Source organism: Idiotropiscis lumnitzeri, chromosome 2 (assembly GCF_059441095.1).
Source record: "Idiotropiscis lumnitzeri isolate Australia: NSW breed Sydney's pygmy pipehorse chromosome 2, RoL_Ilum_1.0, whole genome shotgun sequence".
Lineage (NCBI taxonomy): Eukaryota > Metazoa > Chordata > Actinopteri > Syngnathiformes > Syngnathidae > Idiotropiscis > Idiotropiscis lumnitzeri.
The window spans coordinates 3,085,516-3,109,346 of record NC_142392.1 but is presented as its reverse complement, the minus strand read 5'-3'; the positions used below and the strand labels follow the sequence as shown (position 1 = coordinate 3,109,346).

The 23,831-nt window shown below is 43.8% G+C and overlaps 1 protein-coding gene across 2 annotated transcripts; it reads left to right on the top strand.

Annotated features, from left to right (window-relative positions):
- The first annotated feature begins 15,650 nt into the window (after positions 1–15,650).
- On the top strand, positions 15,651–23,823 carry wnt7ba (wingless-type MMTV integration site family, member 7Ba). 2 transcript variants are annotated; one of them, XM_088282455.1, is made up of 5 exons: positions 15,651–15,993; positions 16,823–17,049; positions 20,954–21,225; positions 22,129–22,576; positions 22,685–23,823. In XM_088282455.1, exons 1-5 carry the CDS (start codon positions 15,911–15,913, stop codon positions 22,744–22,746), a joined length of 1,092 nt encoding a protein of 363 aa, XP_088138581.1. In that variant the 5' UTR covers positions 15,651–15,910; the 3' UTR covers positions 22,747–23,823. The 2 variants fall into 2 exon arrangements, with proteins under 2 accessions (XP_088138581.1, XP_088138588.1); XM_088282462.1 differs by having other exon boundaries at positions 22,129–22,829.
- The last annotated feature ends 8 nt before the right edge of the window (positions 23,824–23,831 follow it).

Below are 23,831 nucleotides of genomic sequence, written 5' to 3'. Positions count from 1 at the left end.
AAAAACACTCAAATAAATGTGCGAATATGCAAGACAGAGTATCGACGATACTGCCAGAAATGACATGTACATCAATTTAACCTCCGTGTTTATTTTCTCTTGGCTGGCCTTCCACTTCTACGTGCCTCAGATTTTCAGCCCCCCTAATTTTTTTTTTTAAATGCTGTGTCAGCTGCACACAAGCACTAATTTGCTAGCACAAGATCCTCCTGATAATGTTGAAGTCTCGTGACCTCTCGCCCCCCCCCCCCTTCAAACGGTTCGGCTCGCTATCCTTCCCTCGCGCTAAAAGCGACAGAAAGGTGACTGCGGTTCTGCAGGTCGAGGCGCAAATCTGCCGAATGGCTCCCTCCAATCGATTAGGTCTGCCGAATATTTGGAATATTTGAAGTGGCGGAGAACAACTCATCTTGGCAGGAGATCTTTCATCGGCATCCTGTTCTCATGATTAAATCTTTGCGTTCCGTTTGTGCTTTGGCAATTAAGTCAAACATTTTTGGGGGCTTTAGTTCATCGATCATGATCTTATTTGCGAGCGGGTGTTTTCAAACTGCTTGAAAGTGAGCAGCTGAAGCCTTTTTTTTTTTTTTAATGTGTAATATTGGCTGGAGTTACACTACATTTGATTGTTTGCGAATATAATACAGCAGGAAACATTGTTGAAGCCGCTGGGACACGGCGTAAAAAAAAATGCGCCCTTCAAAGCATATTTCAAGGCAACAGAGAGTTGTTCCGAAAGTTGTTTTCCACCTTTTTTTACTGGACGGGGAGGGGGATCATGTGTGCAGGGGGTCATGAGGAAAACCTTAAAGTACCTCTCTGATTTTGGCCAGCTGGAACATGAAAAACATTTTTTTGGAGCTCCCTCGGCCTTCCCTTTACTGTCAAAAGCATTTCCTGTCACAAAGCCTCCCGAAAAACATTTGACAAGCTCGTCGTCCGGTGTTAATAGGAAACAAAGGAAGGCCTTTTTTTTTTTTAACTTGAAATCATTTTGATTGAAATTGGCTTGATCCCACTCGTGCAACTCTTTACTTGAACACCGTTTCGGCCGTCACAAGTCTGACACCCGCCTCGCTTTCACACAGCGAAAAAGTTATGAATCTGTCGAGCCTGCCAGCGGATGACCGCAGCTGCGCTCGAGTCAGTAAAGCGCTCAAAACCACATTTTTCAAAGTGCGTCAAGTCCACGACGGCGACATCGTGTGTGGATTTATGAGGGCGAAAGGACCTCATGTTGTTCTCAACACCCTTTCGTAGAGGAGGAGAATAAAAATGACACATCAGCATGCTGCCAACCGGTTTGTTGACGTCTGTAGCGTCGCTCTTCATAATATTCTCAGCCAACATGAGTTTAATCATATATGGCTATTATTATTTCCGCTAAAAATCCGCAATTGACTTCATTGAATATGCAATTATTTTTTTCACGGTCCTCGTCCCATTCATATTTTAGCAAACACAAGCAACTAATTAATCTACAACACAATAAACAATATACAAAAATGTTTTGGTCTTCTACGCGAGGCTTATGCTAAAATAAAAGTTAAGGAAAATTCATATCATTTGATTAAACTAATTTTACATAAGTGTGACGTAAGCTTTAAAGTCATAAATCAGATTACGGCAATAGGACAGCAAACAAACGTGCGGCGACACTTCAACTTTTTCATGATTCATTAAACGAGGAGACGTAAATACGGGCTACACTTCTTTGAGACACTGCATAATATATATATCGAAATAATAAATGTTTTTTTATATAGAAATATATATATATTTTTCCCTCTAAATTGCAGCCTTTGCAATTTGAAAATTGCATTTTTCAAATGTAATTAATTGTTCAGCCCTCCCAATTTAAATGAAAACTGTTGATTCACACCAAAACGTTGTCCAGAGTAGTTTTTCGTATGAACGGGAACTCACCAGTCGTCAGGCGTCCGACGGCCTTCTGCACGTGGTGCTCGTGGCCTCTGGTGTCCCTGCAGCAAACACAGGAAACAGAAATGGGCTTAAAAAAAATGCACACAAAAAAAAGTGAGGATTGCGGATTTTCAAGCGAGACAAACAACGAGTGGCACACAGAATGTGGGTGCAAGCTGAGCACACAACGTTCCTGCTGGAACATGTCAGCGTTGTCTGGCACCGGACCACATTGCTGCTTTTCGTCAACTTATATTTCTTATAAACACACACGTTTTTCTTTTTGGGCTGGGTGGAACATTTTCATATGGCACATCAAATACACAAAATGGTATTAACACTTTTTTTTAATTCTTCTATTATCGCCTTATGATCTGCGCTAAATACTTTAACGTAGTACAAGACGAGCGAGCAAAGTGTTGTAATCAAGGACTCTATTCTTCTGGCCTTGCGGTCAAAACAATCAAGGGCCGGAAAATGACACAGCACTTTTCTGTTCGCTTCTATTTCGAGTGAAATGCCTTCCAAAGAAACATGCGTTGTGGAATATTTCGGCTGTACTGCGGTATGTCCAGCTCAGTCGTGACAACAATGATCTTCTTGAGGTTGACGAGGCAATGTTGCATACTCGCTCTTCAAATATGCAACATGTTACTTCTCTAATTGCTCCAACGTGATTCCGAGTACGTACTCCACTCAACTGTAATAGAGGGACTCGCCTTTAAAAGAGGAGCATTCATCCGCTCCCGTCCTCGTAACACCACGATGGACGCAAACACCATTTATCCTGCTCTTCAGTGTTGCTCTGAGTGGAAACGGACTTTAATATTTCATCCGGTGCTCACGCTCAAAGCGGTTTATCTGCTATTTATAGCGACGGGAATGCAGCAATTTGTTCTCTCCATGCTATCGCCGATTGAAGGCATAGAGGGACTCTTCACTGGCCTTAATAGAGCCACTGGCATGGTTTTCTTTCGTGCCTCTGAGCATGCCGGGCAGTCAAGCCAGCCTCTTTTGCGCTCATGTTTAAACTAAACCGGAGGAACCTGCACTTCTCCCCACAGAGGTCCGCTTCATTTGCTTTTTTTTTTTTTTTTTTTTTGCTCTCGCCTTTCCTCTCCCCTCCCTATCTTCTCACAGGACTTGTGAACTCTCCATAAACCTGCACATTCCCTGCTGAACGCCGCCGTCTCTCCTGCAAGACAAAGTGAAAACGGGAGCAGAAAAGGAGAGAGGCAATCGGAAATCAAGTGAGAGCAGGACAGATTGCTGAATCGAGGCAGAAGCCTGCTCTCTCTCGCTCTCTTTTTTTTCCCCCTCAGTGTCTTTTTTTTTGGCCAGTATTTTCTCCCTCTCCTCTCTCTGCGTCTTTCGCCCTCGCTCTCAAATGATTCACAGTGGAAAGAAAAGGCCTTTTCCTTGTCCTCGCTTGAACTCCACATCAGCTTCCTGTTAGAAAGGCAAAGAGGAAACACCCAGAGCAACACGCGCATGCGCACACAAACACACACAGAGCGAGGCCTTCACTGGTGGATTCTTTGCTGCCCGAGAAATTAGGTCAAGCACTTAAGTACCCTGCACGGAGATGAACGCAGATTTAAAACGGCAACTGTTTGGTCAGGACAGCGGAGGCAAACACACACGTTCACAAAGTATGCAGACGTGAAATCAAAGTTGATAAACAAGCCATCTGTGTGAGTTAGAACACAAGATGGCTTTTAAAAACGCATGAAAGTGCGCCTAAAAGGCACCTTAAATGACCTCATTCGGGACATCAGAACATATTACACGGCAATATCAGCTGTCTTGGCCGTACCCCAAGAAGAAAAAAAAAGAAATCCCGGAACGCCGCGTTCTGCCCTCTCGCCTGAAATACCCTTCAAGGAACAACATGCCAAGCACATCCAATCAACTCTTCATAGAGAGGCGGATTTGAACTCAGCCTAATCTCGCCATATCGGCGCTCAATCAATCGCGCGAGATAGGACGGCGCAGGGAGGAGGGATGACGAACCTGAGCAAAATCCTGGTTGATTGCAGGTCTCTCTCCTCAGCCATGTTGGCCACACAAGAGCTCGGAGCTGGGCAAAATCAGACTGCCAGTTCTCACTGCACGGCCATGTGCATGCCACTGACTCTCCTTGGCGAAATGAGCTCCTCCCGGGGCCATTGTCCTGCCACCTGTGTCGCTGCTCTATTTTCTCCAAGGCACAATGGCGGGTTTTTTTTCTCTCCTGTTTATAAGCAGCGAGTTTGCACTGTAAACATGCAACGTCAGGGAATTAATACATCACATGAGCGAGCGTGGGCGTCCCAATAGGGAGCGCTTTCCCTACTTCCAGTCGCCTGATCTTTTTTTTGGGAAGCCGAGGCGCATGCATGGGCAGCATCTAAACAAAATGACATAAGTGTGTTCTGACTCTTGCAAAGATTTAAGTGGGTGACAATAGCCACAGTAAAGTGTCAGCAAGCTTTAAAGGGAAAATTGCACAATTGTGCCTTTTGAGATGTTTTTTTTTTTTTTTGTCGAATGAAAGCCGACAAAATCTTTTTTGCTACTTTTATAATCTTAAATGTCCTTTTATCTGTAAACACCATCATAACTCCCTCCCACTCATCGCTTGGATCGATATTATTATATATTTTGGACTGTGTGTTAGGTTGGGAATAAATTAAAGCAGCCCACGCAGGCCTTTTAACCATTAAAAAAAAAAAAATCACATCCAGCCACAGCTGTGCAAGCCCGGCTCACATTTCATTGAATTAATTTCCATCAAAAACATCTCGCAGGGGGAAACCACAGTGACACATTGGGGGAAAAACCGCACTCCTGGACCATATGTGACCATAGGTGAATCCCGGGTCATGGCTTTTCACCACTTTTTACGAGTCATCAACTTGCAGCGGCTCGCCTGACATCTCTTTCCCAGCACTGACGTGCTTGTGAGCGGCTACCCCAGCCGAGCATACCTCGATCCGACAACAAAGGGCAGGATTTGACATGTGCCAGTCGGAACTCTGGCACGTCACGGTCAAGGCTAATATCCCCTTAAAAGCCTCTCTTCCGATAGAGACTGCAGACGGTTCTGCACCTGCGGTAATTTATGAGCACGTCCTGCATTCGACACCACAAAATAAACAAACCACAGAGTGAATGCGAAAGTACATACCCGAAGGTGTCGCGTTCAAGTCCAACGTTCTGCAATTCTCACAAAGACACGTTCCAGACGGCGAAAGGAAGGAGGGAAGGGGAGAATGAAAAAAAAAAAGTGTCCGTGTTGGGAGACGGCAGCCGGGTAATGGTGACGCCGCTCTCCGCTCTCGGCTCGCCTCCTCCCCCGGCCACGGCAGCTCGGTTCAGCGGGGACACGGCGCGTCCTGTGCCCGCCGCTCAAGCAGATGCGTCAAGTTCAGCTGAGGTGAAAAGCAGCCCGTTACGCAAGCAGCCCCCCGCTCCCCCATCGAAGCTTGTTTTAATGTCTGTTTAAGAGAGGAGAGAGAGGGGGGGGTTATATTAAAAAACAACAGCACGAGTGAAAAGACACTTGACGTTGCAAAAGCAGCAAAAAAGTAGGCTGCGTTGAGATGAGTATTGAAGGGCTGCCTCTGTGCCTCACCCCCCTCCTTTTCGCCCCTTCCGCGAATGGGAAAAATAGCACTATTTGAGATTGCCTGATGTAAGCTTTGTGCACAAAAATTAATAATTAAAAGCTTACTTTGACGGGAAAATAACCACGAGTCAAGTGGATTTAAAAAGAGAAAATACAATATGGTGATAGAAGAGGCGTTTAAGTCGATCCTGGTCATGTACTTTCTAGAATACTTGGCAAACAGCTTCTTTGAAGATTACCCACTTTGTAATATGACTATTTAACCGGAATTAACTGGAAATGTGCGTGTGTATGACTCACATGGCTTTGAAGACACAAACGCATGAAATAAAAAAAAAGTGAATTGTTAGCTATTTAGCTCGGTTTGGCTAATTAGCTTTGAAAGTATTGAAAGTGGATTTCCACACGAGCGTGTGTCTTAATTAGCTCCTAGTGCTTCATTAAAAGTTGATATATATTTAATTAAGTTTCACCATACCTAAACACGCGAAAAAAATAAGTTATTGAACCAAAAATATGATGATCAACTCTTGCCAAAATGTCGTCTGTGGAGTACTTACGTCATCATCATAACTGGTTGTGGGTCCTAATTGAGGCTGTGATCATATGGACCTGATAATGTTGTTGTCCTTTTTTTTTTAAGTGAACTACACATCAGAAACCAGTCAAATCAATAGTACATAGAGCAGCCATTTATGCAAGAGATTGACCATTTAGTCATTTATATTCAAAAAACGTTTCAATATTTAGGAAAAAATATATTCATCTTTTTTTAGCTACCATAATAATCAGGCATAGTATAGGACACCCCCCAAAAACGGGCACCCAATTATTAAATAAACAAATACCTAACATTATAATCTTAATTCATAATAACTAAAGCAACTATAGGTAAACTCAAACTTTTACATTTGATATTTTTATTTTTGCATTTATGAATTGTAAACACAGAGATATAATGGAAGGTGACTTGCATATATTTCATATCCTTAAACTCTTTAGTTACTGTTTAATATTTAATATATTTTTTAATACATTTAATATTATTAATAAATTGGCCAGCCGGCTATGTCAAATGTGTTCTAATTTTGGAGCTCACAGAAACAAATATATTTTCCTTGTGGACAAATGGATAAATAATCTATCTACAGTGCATTGTTCTTATCTAATCATTCTTCCAGCTACCTAAAAAATAATTCATTTAAATAAATGTGTCACTAGCTAAAATACAAAATACACTTCAGTAATGTATTACTAGATTTGTCTGGTAATATTACATGTATTTATACTACCAAATTATTTGCGTGGACAATCATAAACATATAAGTACTATAGAATTAAGTGTGTGTGAGTGTGTGTGTGTGTGTGTTCTTACCTTGACTAGTCTCGAATAAAGCATTTAGGCTATAGTTTGAAGGTATTAAAAGTTGCAAGACTTTCATACTCATCGAGTCTTAAGCACCTAAAGAAAAACAGCGTAATGTTTATCTTTTTTTTTAATCTTCAAATAACTTGAAGGGGGTGAGTGTGTGAGTGTGTGTGCATGAGCAACAAATGTGTGTTTGCCGGTCCATCGGTTGAACTGGGAGCCTCGAGCTCGCTGTCAAAAACTTCAATTAATTCGAAATGAAAATTGTAAATTGCGTATTACCATTTCTTAATATTGAGAGACATAATAATGTCATGTAATAGTGTGTCTGAATTTATTAAAAAATGGAACAAAAAAGGAGCAGTGGGAGATATTTTACCATTTGTACACCAGCACTTTTCCATTCATTTGATTAACACGACATGATTGCATTCATGTATTTTTCAGATATACATTTGATATGACATTTTCTACCATTGATATATTCTACACATTACTTAACACACTGATACAAAAATGAAAGCATTGAATTTCATGTTATAAAAATAATTCATTTGGATCTGTCCATAAAACTCAATGTGTATCTTTATCAAAGTAATTGGAGTTCAATTAATTTCTATAAGGTGTGTTTTCCAAACAAACTTCTTTAACTCTCCTGTTTTGTGGTTTATTTAAATAAAAAACACAACCAAAAATGGAAAACTTGCAGTGGTGTGTAAAATCACTTTTATAAATAATTGGTTTGTTATTGCTGCAGGTGTTTGGCTTTTATCAGCTACACACCTTAAAAAATAATAATAATAATGTCTTGTTTTATTGATTCACTCACACCATCGATGAAGAAAGTATCAAGGAAGGGGGCCGAGTCAAATTTTGACTGAAAGCATAATTATCAAGCCATATGAGCTGAAACCAAGTAAGCCGAGGCTCCTTTGAGTTGAATTCCAGGCCATAGGCGAGTTCTGGAGGAGTTCGGCGTGAGGAGGCGAAAATGGCCGGGGAGTGAGGAGGTGTGGAAAAAGTGAGAAGTGGGAGGTGGCTCTTGCTTGCAAAGGGCCAAACTGCCGCCTCCCATCCCACCCAACTCCTTCCACTTTTTTTTGTTTTTTTTTACCCTTGCATGCCCCACTCCAAATAAGTGCTGCAGTGCGACGCACGCCCCACCTTGCACCACTAAAAGATCGATTTTGCGCTTCCGAGGATCGGCAGAAATGAGCCGGGACCAGCCCGCCGTGGGATCCCGACTGAAATCTGAGCCGGGACTTTGTGAAGTCTAATAAAACTGTCTATCTGCTAATATCATGCACGTGCTTATAATAACAGTTGTGGCGAGTGGTCAGGGCCAGCAAGGCCTTCAATGCTGGCCTTAACACTATCAAAAGTGGCAAAACATTTTTCCGTGTTCCATGTCCGCGAGGAAATATAAATGTGATATGGCCTCACACATTCCGTGTGAACTGTCTGAGTGGGTTCATGCACCTGTGGAGACATTATCACTTTATTATCTGCAGCGCAGTGGTTGTACAGTATGTTGTGGCTTGGTTGCCACGGGTAACGGGTCAATGATCACCCAGTGAGGCCTGGATTGTCCTCAAGTGCAGGTCAGACCCCCAAGGGAGAGAGTCCGAGCTGCATCTTTTTTTCACAGGATTCGGCGATAAATCGAGTTCATTTGGGTCGCTGTTGCAACTTTTTGACCCGAGGTATGTGCAACCAATATTTTGCCTCGCCTCACCATGACAATAGAGCTCCCGTCATGCATTTTGACAGCTCATTTTTAAGCTGTTATATGAGCGAGCGACACGCAGAGTGGCGCCATTTTTTAAATTTTTTTTTTTTTTTTACACGCACCTTCCTGCCTGCAATTTTCCTAAAAGCGCACAAAGCCTCTCCGTGTGGTTCAAACACACAGTGCCAGGAATGGGCCGCATTCATGCAGGCGACATCCTGGCGAAGAAATGGAGTCAAATGGCGTCTGTGAGGTTTCTGTGGTCACCCTTGACCCCTTGACCCCTTGACCACGGCTGGCTTGAAAGTGGCCCGGACGGTTCGAACCGGTCACGTCTGGCTGCTTGGAGACGGTTGAGAAAACAAGATGGTTTTTCTCTGCCAGCATCAAACTCAAGAAAATACTCTAATTATTGTAGTGTATTGAATTCTCCTTTAAGGGGCGGGGCCTACTCAGATGGCATGCGACGGCCAGCTGTAGGCCAAGTTGCAGTGAGTCTGCGTGAGTGTGGGTGTGTGAGCTGCGGCTGACAGCAGCTCTTGAGTGTTACGTGTTTTATTTTTTTGGAATGTTGGCCACTGTGGCTCTCCTTTCCCTCATGTGAGGCCATTTCAAATTTCCGTGATAGACTTCCAGAAAACGGCATCTCATTGGTGGACGGCAAGCGCGTATCTATCGCAAATGCCTCGGATGGAATGGCTCTCCTTTCTTCCCTTCGCCGCCCCCCCCTCCCCCCCTTGGTTGGAGGGCTACAAACAGCCATTGTCACTCGAGACCGCGAGAACAATTGGGTTCTTATGCTGCGGCCCGTCCCGGCATGGGAGGGTAAACTTCAGCAATGACTGCGCTAAGTAAATTATAGCTCCAACGGCCTGTGTGGTTTGGAAAGGATGCCATTTGTGAGAGGTCCTGCGACAAAAAAAAAATAGTTCAGCACATTTGTAGCGTCCAAGCTCAGCTGAGAACAGCGCCGGCTTTTGTTTGGTCCTCCAGCGAAGGTAGTTTGGAAGCTGGGTTCCATCTTATGAAATGGTCACGTGACAGCAATGGAGGATGTGATGTGCCGCTACCTCGCTGCCCTCCCTCGTTACGTTCCTCCCCTCCCGTCTGGAGGCTCCTCCTCATCCGCCCGTCCTCCCGCGCTTTGCTCACTCCGCCCTATCCTCTTTCGACATGACATCACCCGCGCATCTGTCGTCCCAACAGGGCACAAAATCACGCCGTTCCCTCGCTTTCCGTCGATCGGCGCAAAAGCTCCCTTCCCCCCCCCCCCCCGAGGCCTTTTCATCGCCGCCGCATCACGTCGAGTAAATAACGTTACATCTGCATGTGCCGCGTGCGTGTGAGCAAGGCAGGAAGCGGCCATTAAAGTAAATGATCCATGGGGCCTGACCCGCGTTTTGACCCGTGTGATTGAAAGCAAACACAATCAGCAAGGTCAGCACAAACACGACGTGACTCGGTTTTCTTTCTTCTATGATTTGTTTGCGTTTTTCCCCAAGAACAGAAACTTTCAGAAGTGTATCATTATTTCACTCTGTAAGACCCTCCCCCTCCCAGCGCAATTGTTTCCCATGCAAATTACAAACAGATCAAATGAGGCTGCTCCGGGTAAAAAAAAAAAAAAGTTACAAATGGATGCAATTAAACTAACACAGTACATTAAATAAACTCACATAAGCTATAAATTGAGCGTCTATGAAAAAAGTATTGTCTTCATTTTTTTTTTCCACAAACGCGAATATGATTTCAATTAAGCCTTAAGCCCGAACGGTTCACATTCACACATTTAAACCATAAAATATGCATTTATGGAACGCACCCGCTCTGTCAATGTGCTGAGAAATTGTTTGAATGCACCTGATGTCGTCACTTTTCGTCACATGTGAAATTTATTGGTCCTTCATTAACGAGGGCCTGACTGATTTATTTCGAGGCCGATGGCAATTTCCATGTGGCAGAATAAATAAATAAATCTGATTCATCGTCATATTAATTTAAAAAAATATTTACAGTGAGTAAAACAACTTTATTTTTGGTCCCTTAACTCTTGGACAGTAAAAATATTATTGCCTGTATATTGTATCTTGTCCCAATGTTGCAATGTGGGTAAAAAAAATAAATAAATTAATTAATTAATTAAATCGTCCGATAACAGCAATTGAATATTCTTCCAGTAAACGGCAGAAGGCGCAATCAACCCGTTTGCCTTATGCAGAATAAAAATTCAGAACTAAACTTCTCAGTTAAGTTAATCGTCTTAATTTGCGGAAAAAAAAAATACGCCACGAAACAATCTGGAAAGTACGTGGCAAAGTATTAATTATCTTCCTCAAGCGCTTCAAATATTTCCCCACATACTCGACAAAATGTAACTGCCTGCATTCCATGTCGACCGGTTGTTTACACACACACACACACACGCACACACACGCACACACACACCCTCTTTTATGCATGATGTCATGTCTCGGGCAGCTTTTAATTCACGGTGGCATTAATTCAGGATTACAATACTCCTTTAAATACTGTAAGAAGATGAAACGGCTTGACGAATGTTTTTGGGTGTGTACACTTTAGTGAAAGATGTGGGGGGAAAAAGGTGGGATGCCCGGGACTTGCCGGAGCAAAAGGCCCAATCTGGAAAGTAGGAACTAAAATGGTGGAACTCTTGCTGGAGCTTTCTAAGCTGCTGTGCAGTTTAGCGTGGTGCACCGCATGAAACGTGGGGGTGAAGAGCCCCCTTGAGGATCTCGGAGCTACTTACATCGCTGGAATGTTGCAACCTGATGGCGGCATTCGGATGGCGGCGTTTTCAGGCCTGAAATGAAAAGAAGAGAAATTTCGGAATTCAAGTTCGAGCAAGACTAATTTTTATTGAAAGTCTCATAAGATTTTGTTCTATTAATTTGAGAAGAAATTGTTCAAATGCTGCTTCTCATTTTTACGTTTTAGTTTTTATTTTCTGGTCATTTATGAATTTTTTAATTGTAAAAATGCCGTAGCTTCGGTGTAACTGGAATGGCAAAATTACAAAAAAATAAATGAATAAATAGATTCTATACAAATTTCACAAACATATTTTTAAGGGCAAAAATTAAAAATTTTTTACTCAAGAAATAAATAGTAATAAGACACACAAGGACAACATAAAAGAAGACATGGACATATTTTAAAAATATCTGAATGTGGTTGAAATAAAGTAAAAGAAACTGGAAACTGAACAATAAACTATTCTCGATTAAATTATTGGTTACACAAAAAAAAAAGTGAAATTTCAAGGCGACAAACTTTGAGCCAATTTGGACAATTTGACAAAATATTTTAAATATTTAAAATTTTGCTCATTTCCAACAACGAAATAAGAGTTAACAGAAGTCAATTTCCCTTGCGTTGACACCCATATTGAAAATAAAAGTGAAAAAAAAAAACAGTAAATTGTTTTTGAGCAAACAAAAAATAAAAGTGGTGTTTTTTTCACTGTGTACTTAATTATAATTAAATTATTTCTATAAAATTATCAAATCTATTCTACAAAATTTCCATGCACACACTATTTTTTTCTTTTCTTTTACCTCATCTACAAATAACCTGGCCCATTGAAAAATCTAAATATGTCCAATCTGAATAGCGCAAGAGTCAAATTGGTCTCCGAAAAGAAAACAAAAATCTAAAAAATAAATCAAAAAATCCTTTCAAATCAATCCCCTCCCGCTTTTACGAGCGATGCCGTTCTCAAAAGGCTCCATTGTCATGTCGTGTTTCCACTTCCTCCACATCTGCAACATGTTTGCAACCCCACATGCACCGAGAACATAAATAAAAAGCATTTGCCGAAATAAAAGGGGAGGAAAAAAAAAAAATCACTTTAGTGACATTTATGAACTGAGGTCTTTCATCCGCCTTCAAGAGAGGCTTATGACGCCTTTCCCAAATGTTGTTCTTCTGGAATCAATTGGTGGCCTCGCTTGCTTTCAGATAATCGTTCTAATGTGAGTAAATTCACTGTCGTTCAGTTTGGCTTTTGACACACACTCTTGTGTCGAGACGGCTTATGCAACAAATGCCTCGAAGTCACCGCAATATGTGCGCAATGCGATGCGGGCCTTTACAAAGAGAACGAATCTCGCTTTTGATTGGTCCGTCGGTCGGATGGAACCCCTTCGAAAACAATTTTACTCTATCTTCAAGCCAGTCGGCTTATTTAAACGCATTCGCTGCCATTGACGGATATCAAAGTCAAAAAGTCGATTCGCTTGACCTGGGCTGGCTGTGAAGGAGTTTTGACGACGTGGCGCGCCGAGCAGAGGAAGCGAAAGATGTCCCCGGAGATTAGAAAGGAAATCATAAAATGTAAAGGCTACAAGGCGCTCGCAAAGCAGCTTGATGTTCCCGCGTTCAGATTTTCCTCTTAAATAAGGTTAAACGTTCGTCACGCTGACACATCCCTGGCGCGCGACTCAAGCCTCCGATTCCTCCGTGCAGGAGACATAATTGTGCGTGTCATGGTTACAGCTGTATTTAAAGACAACCTTGGCAATATCAATGGGAACAAGTGTTCTTCCTACTTATTTTTGACTGCTAAATGAGCTCCGAGGCACATTAAGCAGCTCCTCATGTCATCTTCGCTACAATATTTCCACTGATTTATGGAGTTCACTTTTGACGGCCAATTATGGCCTGATTTCATTTTTTTTCCCCCTCTGGGATATGTTCCACACTTCATGTGCTTTATTTGAGAGGATTGAGGCACAAGGGGGAAGTGACGAAGGCGAACATTCAACGAGTCGTTGGTAAACATACAATTGTGGAGAGAAGGAACTTAAAAACAATCTTCTTGCTTCATTGATTCGCTCCTTCAGGTGATCCTGCCTTGGCCACCAGGGGGCAGTATAATACACACATCTGTCTGTCTATACGTGTTGCGCCATCTTTTGTGTTCAAATATCATAAATATTATATTTTTTAGGCCACGTTGTGAGATGCGTAACTGGGAGTGGCAACAAACAGCTTGAAGCTTCTTTTTATTTATTTATTTATCTTTTTTTTTTGTGATCAACTGCTCACTGTCTGCGAAACTGCAGGGAGGACGTCAAACAAAATGAGCTCGCTATGTTGCGGATTCTGAGTGGGTCTGGAATGCACCCGCCCGCCATAAACGGGGGTTCGCCGTACATCCAAGCCCGGTAAAAACGTTTTATGACCCTTCCCGTGCTGAGCCTCCTCGCGAGTCAATCACTCTAACCAAGCAGATAATGTCTCTTCTGTCAACACCCTTGACGGACATGAACTCATTAAGACTTTACGGCTTCTCTCATCCCTGATTTGATATCCTGCTTGGCGGCACACGCGTTCCCAACACAAGGGGCCCCCCGAAAGTCAAGTCCTCGTCTCGAAATGTGAAAAGAAACAGATATCGCGGCGCAACTGCCAAGACGTGAACGCGCACTATTAAGAGCGATCTTGGCGTTCGCAACGCGGTTAGGAGGGGTCACTCACAGGTTTCAGCATCCGGCCTCTGCACATCTGATTGGACAGTTTTCAAAAGAGGCAAATGAGCCTTTGTGCAATCTTTTCAGAGTATCAACTGTTTACATTTTCAATCAATTGGAATTAAAGAGCCTTCTTTCCTCCGGGGGCGTCTCGCATCATATTTATTTGGAAAAAAAAAATCATAATTGCCCTGCGGTTGTAAAGATTTGAAAGTACGGTTTCCAGAATTAACGAGTGCGACGGATTAAATATATACTTTGTCCTCTTGTGGAGGAAACTAATAAAAAAAAGCTCATACTTTGAAACTGAGGAATTAAACGCAACACTCCCTATTAATTTCCGTGACAGTCCCACAGCAAAACGCTTTCAAATAAACAAGACGGCAATGACGACCCCTTTTTGTGCTCACAATTTTCTCTCCAATTATTACGCTCATGATTTAAGACTAAAAAGAGCATTTACCTGAATTTGAAGCTGCAGATGCGTCCCCCTTCGCTACCACAAGTGGGCGCAAAAATGCTGATGAACTCAACATCCCAGGCCAGGACAGCACCAAGAGTGACCTCTCAACTCTTTGCTAAAAGGATTCAAAGAAAAGCAGCATGTTAAAAAAGCGCCAGGTGACAAAATGATTCGATACGCTTGGCTACATGAAAAGATGTTGGATTTGTGCAAAGATGTGTGCTCCAGATTTACCCAAAGGAGGGATCCGCTAAATTCAATTGCGATGACTTGGCCCAAGCATTATTTTTTTTTATCACAACGAATAATGTATCTAATAAGATAACACTATATTTGTTCATTTATCAATGCCAGTGAATTATAATTTATTTTTTAACAAGGCCACTAGTGGTATGCGAGCGCCCCCTGGTGGTAAGTAAAGAATCACTGGCGTGTTATTTATTTAAAGTCACGCAACTTGCGTCTTGGGACTAACACACAACGCAAAACGCCATAGACAGGCTAACAAACAGCATCACCAGCCACCAAGCAACAGATGTTTGAATACATATGGCGAAGCAACACATGTAGACAGACAATAAATCATTACTTACAAGCATATATATTCTTCATCCTCTGCAGAGGACAAAAACTATCACAAGTGTTGCAGCAACGTGAGTCAGTTGTGAAATTCCTCCATGTGCAGTTTTGCTTTTACTATATTGCCCCCTGGTGGCCACATTGCAAACACTGCAAAGAGCACAATGAGTAGGATTTCCATTCATTCGTGAAACAAATGTGGTGTGAATGTTCAGAAAGTGGTTTACAGTCATAAGTAAGTGATTTAAAAAAAATAAAGCTTCTGCTTTCTCTATATTTTAATTTTCTTATACATGCAATCTATTTTAAATATTTGTCCTCATCATTGCTCAAGGGGAACAATCCACAGTGACTGAAGCATAGTCTCATCCCATCACATGGAGGGGTGGGCCGGCCCGGTCTTGGAGGTGGGCGACACAGTCGGATCATGTGCGGCTGCAGAGAACCACAGCGCCACTTTTCGGATGCGCACGAACCACGAACCACGAACCCACCCACCGACCCACACCCGCACCACGCCCACCCTCGCACTCTCGCAGCCCAGGTGGGAGCGCGCACTTCGGCCTCGGGATGCAGCGGCTTACCCTCGGCGTACCGCCAGTGGAGCTCGGAGCTGGAGCTGGAGCACCGACGGGCAAGCCTTGAACCCACGAGCTACCTGGACGCCTTGGGAAAGGACTTTTTTTTTTTTTTTTAATTTTGGTTCGCATTAAAGGAGAAATCAAGTTGCGTTCAATGCGCAACCATGCTCATCATCTCGTCTCGCAGCGCGCTGCTGTCCGTCTACTATCCGCAGATCTTCCTCATCCTCACCAGCGGTAGCTACCTGTACGTCCCCCCCCACCCCACCCCCCTTCGCACCCCCCACCCACCTACCGCGCCGCTCCTTTTGCGCACCTCTCTCGCTTCGGATAACATCACTTTTACGCACGGCGAACCGCGCGAGGACGCAGGTGCTGTGGGCTTGTTGGGCTTCCTCTTTGGTGAGACAGAATATTTTTAGAAAAGGAGAAAGAAATGTGACTTGGACTATCTAGTCTTTTCAATTTTTTTTTACTCTATTATCTATGGTCAAATTCTTAGATGTTGTTTATTAACATGCAAGTACAATTAATTATGATTAATTAGTAGAAATAATAATTCTCATTATTGTAGTTTTGAGTGGGGGAGAACATTTGAGTCCAGGGACCTGTAATGGCGCCTAAATGGGTGTCATAAAGTTGGAATTTTTCCAAGTCGTTCCAAGTAAAAAAAAATCATAATTTTACAAGATATATTCACATTTTTTCTTAGAGAAGATAAAAGTTGGGATATGGTGAATTCAAAGACTAAAAAGGCAAAAAATATATTCTTGGAATATTTCAAATATAAAAAATATATTATTCATGCAGCGGTAAGATTTATGTCGTGATATAAGTTTTAGTATTACTAAAAAAAAAAAAAAAAAAAAAAAAAAAAAAAGTCGGGCCATCATTCCACAGCTCATGGACATCCTGGGATCCGGGAACCCCAGTTAGAGAACCACTGATGTAGAACTTAATGATGTGCCTAATGATGCGCTTACCTCATTAAATGTCATTTTGAAACCAAACCTTGTCAACGAAAACCGCATCCGGTTCTGACCCGTGACTTAATCCAGGTCTCCGTCTGCATACAGGACGCTGTCATCCGTGGTCGCTCTGGGCGCCAACATCATCTGCAACAAGATACCGGGCCTGGCGCCTCGTCAGCGGGCGCTTTGTCAGAGCCGCCCGGACGCCATCATCGTCATCGGGGAGGGCGCCCAGCTGGGCATCAACGAGTGCCAGTACCAGTTCCGCTACGGGCGCTGGAACTGCTCGGCCCTGGGCGAGAGGACGGTCTTCGGACAAGAGCTGAGAGTAGGTCAGTCCATTAGCGACTCACTTTTGATTTTTCATAGCATACAAATGACAATACTGAGAGGCGTTTTCTGCCCCTTAAGGTAAAACCCATGAGATGGGAAAGGGATCAGAACAGTTCAAGTTTGGACCCATTAGATGTCCGTAGGGCAGCACGACCAAAGTGAGCCGTAAAAGCTTGCACACTTGAGACCTTGCATTGTCATTTACAACTATGCCGTTTCCAAAAATAAATTAAAAAAAAAAATCCACCTGTTGCAAAACCGAACCCTTAAATCGGGCCGGGACTGGTCGTCGGGTATCACCTGGCAGGTTTTCCGTTTTTTTAACTTAGACCCGATCTGAGCAGAATTCTGGTAATTCAAGTCATGAAACTCTGACTGTGGATGGCAGGAGAAATAATGACTTCTCAGATATATTGATCGATTCAAATCTGTTGACCGCTCTTATTGGATCCATTATGCAAATGACGTTCCAATGGCAAAAAGCAGCCCCTTTGGGGGTAAAATAGCCGAGAAAAATACAGCCCATCCTAAAATATATTCAAGCCAACTGATTTCGAAATGTGACTGCAGACTTGTCAGCGCAACGTCACCCTCGCATCAAGATGTGACAACTTTACGTCAAAGAGCTTCGAGTCCACTCCGCTTCCCACACAAGCGTGTTGGCTCCTCATTGCTAGCACCCCTCCCCCCCCCTCCTCCTTCTATAAATTGTATTGCCATGTGAAATGTTTTGTTGCGGTGGCGTTGCGAGTTGCGGGTTTGGACACGCGTTTAATCTCGCAGCTCTGGGAGCAATCACTTTTGTTCCGCAGAGACAGACATCTGGATCCTTTTGCTTCTTTTGTCAAAAGGAAATGTCTCCTTTCACTCTGTGGCGTGTAAACGCCGCCGAGAAGAGTACGCGCTGCATCGAGCTCCTGCTGCCCACGGAGACTTCGTTTGAAGAACTTTCTCCACGACCGTATATTGATTTTATAGAGTGGTGAATAGTAACAAAGTATAAATAATTTGTTACGGTTTCTAAGTACTCGAGAATTTATTTTTTCCCCAAAAAGATGAACGTAAAAAGAGTTATCTTGATCAAAAATTGGCGGTCTCAGGCAGAAAAAAAAAAAACCGCGATGGCAGAAACTTTGAGAAAATTCTGGAAACATGAACGAAGGCGGACAACATATTGATGTTGACAGGTCCAAAAAAAAAAACCCACAAGCTTCTGCTGTTCAAAACTTCTCCGTCTTATCTGAAAAAAATGCACACAAAGGTGTATTTTTTTTGTTCGCATTAGCTAATTTAGCAGTCTCAGTAGAGCAGCGGTGTCAAACTCATTTTTGGTTACGGTTTCCCTCAGAGGGCCGTTATGACGTTACCGCGTACCGAAACAAACTGATGGGTTAGCAAGTTTTGAAATCAGAAGCCAGGAAGTAATTGTTTGTTCAACAATTTATTTTAAAGGGGGAGTATTGCTAACAAATGAACGACAATATCTCAGATCTCAATGTTGTTAAAAGTGAAATAAATATGTTAGAAACAGGAAGTTGACACACATGACTTCCCCCTTTGCGGGCCACATAAAATCAGGTCGCGGGCCAGATTTGGCCCCCGGGCCTTGAGTTTGACACCTGTGCAGTAGAGTGAAAACAAAATTAAAAAACGATTTAAAAAAAATAAATGAAATAAGCCATTGCCTCCTCCCGCCCACACGCACACACACATCCCTCGCACTTACGGCAACAACGAGGCACTCTAAAATGGCAACGCCACCCGAAGTCCCGGTCCTGCTTTTCAACTTGGACTTGAAAAAAAAACAAAAAAAAAAAACAATCCCTGCTCCTAAATCATTGCCGTTTCTGTGCATGCTGTGTGTGCACTTATGGGAAACGACGAGGCACTCCAAAGCGCAACGTCAGCAAACCAACTGTGCTAAATTTCTGACTTCACTTTACAGGCTTTACGGCCGCTCATCTACGACTCGCTCCGACATCGGTGACACAAGTCACTTTGATTTGGCCAGCAATTGCTCAAGAGCGTCAACAGAAACGCCACTAATGTACCATCTGCGCCACTTCATCTGCTTGACCGCCGCGCCTTTGAACTCATTAAGCGTTGAGAAAGAGCCGGGGGTTTGAATCACGCTAACCACTAATGGAAGTCAGGCCCGGCCGGCAGCTGGATGGCAACAATGCGCTGCTGTACAATCCAAACAAATCACGGCGAGAGGAGATGGCTGCTTGGCCGTCGCCTGCGCCTGATGCCTTGAGAAATGCTCCGCGGACAATATATGTGGATTGTACAGATTTAGTCTGATGAGAGAAGACTTCAGTTTGTTATTAGTTATGGATGGGGGGGAGCGGGGAGGGGGGACCGCAAGCCCGATGGTTTCACTTTGTCAGGTTGGAGGGGCGCCATTAGAATGGCTTCTACCCGAGACGCGGTGCATTAATACCGCGGCCTGTTGAGAGGACGCATTACACTGATTGGCTCGGGCGGATATCGTATTACACCGACCCACCGTGGTGCCAGTAAATTAATCCGCCCCCCCTTCACACACGCAGCATGCCATCAAATATAAGGGGTGTTTATTCTCCAGTTCAAACGGTGACACGTGAAAAAAACGCTTGGAAATGGGCATGTGTCAGTCAAGCTCGGCCACAGTCGTATCGCTTGCAAAAACAATGTGGAACGCCGAACGACGGACATTCAAGATGTGTGAGAAATTCCATTGATGAAACACATAAAACAAAACAGGAAGGCTTATCCAGAGGGGGAAGAAAAAAAAAAAATTCTGGTCAGCCAGTAGATGTCACTTTCCTCAAGTTTGGACAAGAAGTCAACCAGAACTGCTGATGACTTCAGCCTGCCGTTGTGCACACTTGACAGGAATTAGCGGACAAAAATTGGCCTTCACGAGCAGAAAAACGCACGAGGAACGATCGCAAGATTGGACAAGTAAGTTGTGAATAGACGATCGTGTCGTAATTGCGTCTTAAGGGGGCATCCTTGAAAGCTTTGGCGCTTCACCATGTGGGCAAAGGGTCCAATCGTCTAAGAACAACATTTCTCAAGAAATAATTGTCAGGAATTTATGGGGATTCCATGGACAAAACCATAATATCCATAAAATATCCGGAGAATGCGTCCAAATCACGCCATGCAAAGGAGAAACCGATGTTGAACGACAGGCATTTAAAAACTGACACGAGTCCATAAAGGATATTACCACTCGGGCTTGGAAGGAGTTTGGGGGGGGGGGGAAACGTTTTAAGGAAATGCAATTGGTCACTACATCTACAAAAAAAAGGTTGAAATAAATAAATAAATCAAAGTGAGACTCAGCCTTTGCAAAGGGAAAACCATATATGAATAACATCCAGAAGCCAGTTCTGGGCTCGGGCTGTGTCTGAGATGACGCAAAGTGGAAAAGTCCGCTGTGGTCAGACGAGTCCATGTTTCAAAAATTAGGTTTGGAAATCTTCTTGGCTTTTCATGTCCTCATTGACTAAAGAGGCAAAAAAAGGGATCCATCCAGATGCGTCCCAATATCAAGGCTGAGAAAGTCGGCATCCGTGATGGTATGACGGTGTTTTCGGTGGCCTACGGCATCACGGGCAATTAAAAAGCTTCATTGCCGCCTGCGCAACTTGCAGAGTCTGGTACTGCAAACCAGATGACGTCGTCTAATCGAAGCCACATTCTGCTTGTGCTACTTGAAAGAACCGCTGGCCAGAGTTACCTCACACCAGAGATGGCTTGTTTGGACGAACCGGGACTTCGTTTCTGGCCTAAAAACCATCAGTAGCACTGACAACTTTCATTCTAATATTTGTTCCGTGAAATGGATTCCATGATGGTCTTTTCTCTTCATTTCAAAACATTTCTGTTGTTTTTTGTCGTCCGACTCTGCAGGTAGCCGGGAGGCGGCCTTCACGTACGCCATCACGGCTGCCGGTGTTGCGCACGCGGTGACCACGGCGTGCAGCCAGGGCAACCTGATCCAGTGCGGCTGCGACCGCGACAAGCAGGGCTACCACGACCGCGACGAGGGCTGGAAGTGGGGCGGCTGCTCGGCCGACGTCAAGTACGGCGTGGAGTTCTCGCGCCGCTTCGTGGACGCCCGCGAGATCAAGAAAAACGCCCGACGCCTGATGAACCTGCACAACAACGAGGCGGGACGGAAGGTACCCAGGGGAGCACAATCGATCCGATTCCATTTCAGAGTTGCTCAACGGTCACGCCAGCGTTTTTATAAGACACGTTTCGACCAAGACATAAACCAAGACGACGGGTCTTGCTTAGATTAGAGTGACCTTATCGATCCAGTCTTACGTGCGGTATCCGGTCGTCATAAAGCGAGAAGATCAATAAGGTCAGACCATGAGCGTCGTGGCCAATTAATCGAACCCGTACGTACGGATAACATCTCCGATCAAGTCCAAGTCAACGAAACAAGTGACGCGAGTCAACTCGAGTCCAGGTCAAGAAGTAAACCCCGTCTCTGGTCCAATGGTACAATGACTCCTCGTTGAGAGTTATGTCCAAGATCAACCCGTGATAAGTGAAGATCCGCCATATAGAGACCATCTTTAAAAATTACAGATGAACCGCGATATCGAGGGGGATTACTGCATTCCAAAAACCGTGATAAGATACAGATCGGTCTACGATCTACTTTTGACAACAGAATCACATTGAAAGTATCTGGAACCAGACGATGCCTTATATGACGTAAACTGATTTAGTAAAACTGCTCCGGGGTGGTTGCTTACGTAAGTGGCAAAAGTACTTGCACTCAGAACGTAAGTAGATTTACAGACACGGGTTGAAAAAGAAGTGAAATAAGAGAAAAAGACCCCGTCCCTGTTTCTGCTTAGAAGACCCAAGGACCTCAATCAATCAAGATCTCAATCGCGGTTGAGTTTACCTCTCGATTTACAGTATGTGTTTTGTACATCATGTCTTCGTCCTGCTGAGACTGAAAAAAGTAGCGCGCCTATTTTGTACGGATTTTCTTTTCCAAACTAAGCGATGCAAGATGGTGCTGAAATGGAGATCTGAAAAAAAAAATGTGTGTTTGTGAACAGATCCTCGAAGAGAGGATGAAGCTGGAGTGCAAGTGCCACGGCGTTTCGGGTTCCTGCACCACGAAAACCTGCTGGATCACCTTGCCCAAATTCAGAGAGATCGGTTACCTGCTCAAGGAACGCTACGGTGGGGCCGTTCAAGTGGAGCCGGTCCAGGCCTCGCGTCTCCGCCAGCCTTCCTTCCTCCGCCTCAAGGAAGGCCGGGCCTACCAGAAGCCCACCGACACCGACCTGGTGTACCTGGAGCGCTCGCCGAACTACTGCGAGGAGGACAAGGCCACGGGGAGCACGGGTACGCGGGGTCGACTCTGCAACGGCACGTCGGCGCACACGGACGGTTGCAACGTGATGTGTTGCGGTCGGGGCTACGACACGCACCACTACACGCGGGTCTGGCAGTGCAACTGCAAGTTCCACTGGTGCTGCGTCGTCAAGTGCAACACCTGCAGTGAGAAATCCGAAGTGTTTACCTGCAAGTAGAAAAGCGGCACGTAACGTCAGCGGCTTGATTCCAAGTATTTATTCAAACATTTTGCACATTTTTGACATCCTTTAGGACAGGAGATGGACACTTCCCGTGGGAAAGAACAGATCCTGCAAGAGAAACCATTTTATTGAAAGGCTTTTACATCTGGTTGAAACCAACAATATGGAAAAAAGGTGTCGCACATGTAAGGAAATGAATTCCGAGGATGGCGACACAAGGGGGACAATGGAAAACTCTTAACTGGAAGTCCTGCAGTCAAAATTGAGGGAACACTAATGACTGTAACTCACACTGTATTCTGTTTGAACACTGAAATTAAAAGTAAATAATTTATGTTAGACTTTATTGCATAATTCTAGAGGATGGAAACAACAACTCACCATTTCTTTGCTTCTCCTTTGCGCTCGACTGTCGCAAACTGGATTTCTGCGGCGTCGTCAGTCTTGATGAAATATTCAGGCAAATCTGTCACCTTTTGTCGCCGCGATTTCTAAAATGTCACCTTTACCTATTCGCCAATCACGGGCTTTTTTTTTTTTATTTTTAGCATCCAACCTCGTGAGTGGCACTTTCCACCCCCGACTGTGTTCATTGTTTTGTTGTTTTTGAAGGGCCGCGAAATGGCCGCCGCGGTGCCGCGACCGGGTCGGGCCGCAGCGGACGTTCCCATGAATGCGTCGGACCCGGAATTCCACGCCTCCAGCGCGCTTTAAGCCCGCCTGGGTGGATGGCATGCGCCTTAACCACACAGACCAAAACGGGGGCAGCTATTTTTGGTCCATCACCCAATCATGTGTTAAATAATGTTTATTTAGGGTTTCCAGAAGTGACAAAAACCATTTGAAGAGTATATTTTTATATGAGGAACATGGCACTTTATGTCATTCACAAATGGAAAGGACGTCGCCATTGAAAAAAGTGTTTTAATATTGTCTTGGCTTCACATTTGAGAGCTCTAAATTATTCGGGGGTTTATACGGTTGTTCCTAACTTGTAAATAATCCATGCTGTATGAACGTAGTCCAGATTCTAGGATGATCCTTTACGATTCAACCTAGACCAGAAATTCACTTCTGGTGAATTCAAATCAGTCTTTTTATAATTATGGCTTTCTAAAAGCGACTTCCTTGATACATTTTGAGCTTCCTCTTAATGCCTGTTGTGTTTTTTTTTTTTTTTCGCATCTGGCCTTTCTTGGCTCCAATAAAGTCATTAC

Bases quoted from the DNA above. Each gene is read 5' to 3' on its own strand.
- wnt7ba (XM_088282455.1), top strand. From the start codon at position 15,911: ATGCTCATCATCTCGTCTCGCAGCGCGCTGCTGTCCGTCTACTATCCG. The intron at 15,994-16,822 runs GTACGTCCCCCC...GTCTGCATACAG, and splicing joins CTCACCAGCGGTAGCTACCT to GACGCTGTCATCCGTGGTCG. The intron at 21,226-22,128 runs GTACCCAGGGGA...GTTTGTGAACAG, and splicing joins ACAACGAGGCGGGACGGAAG to ATCCTCGAAGAGAGGATGAA.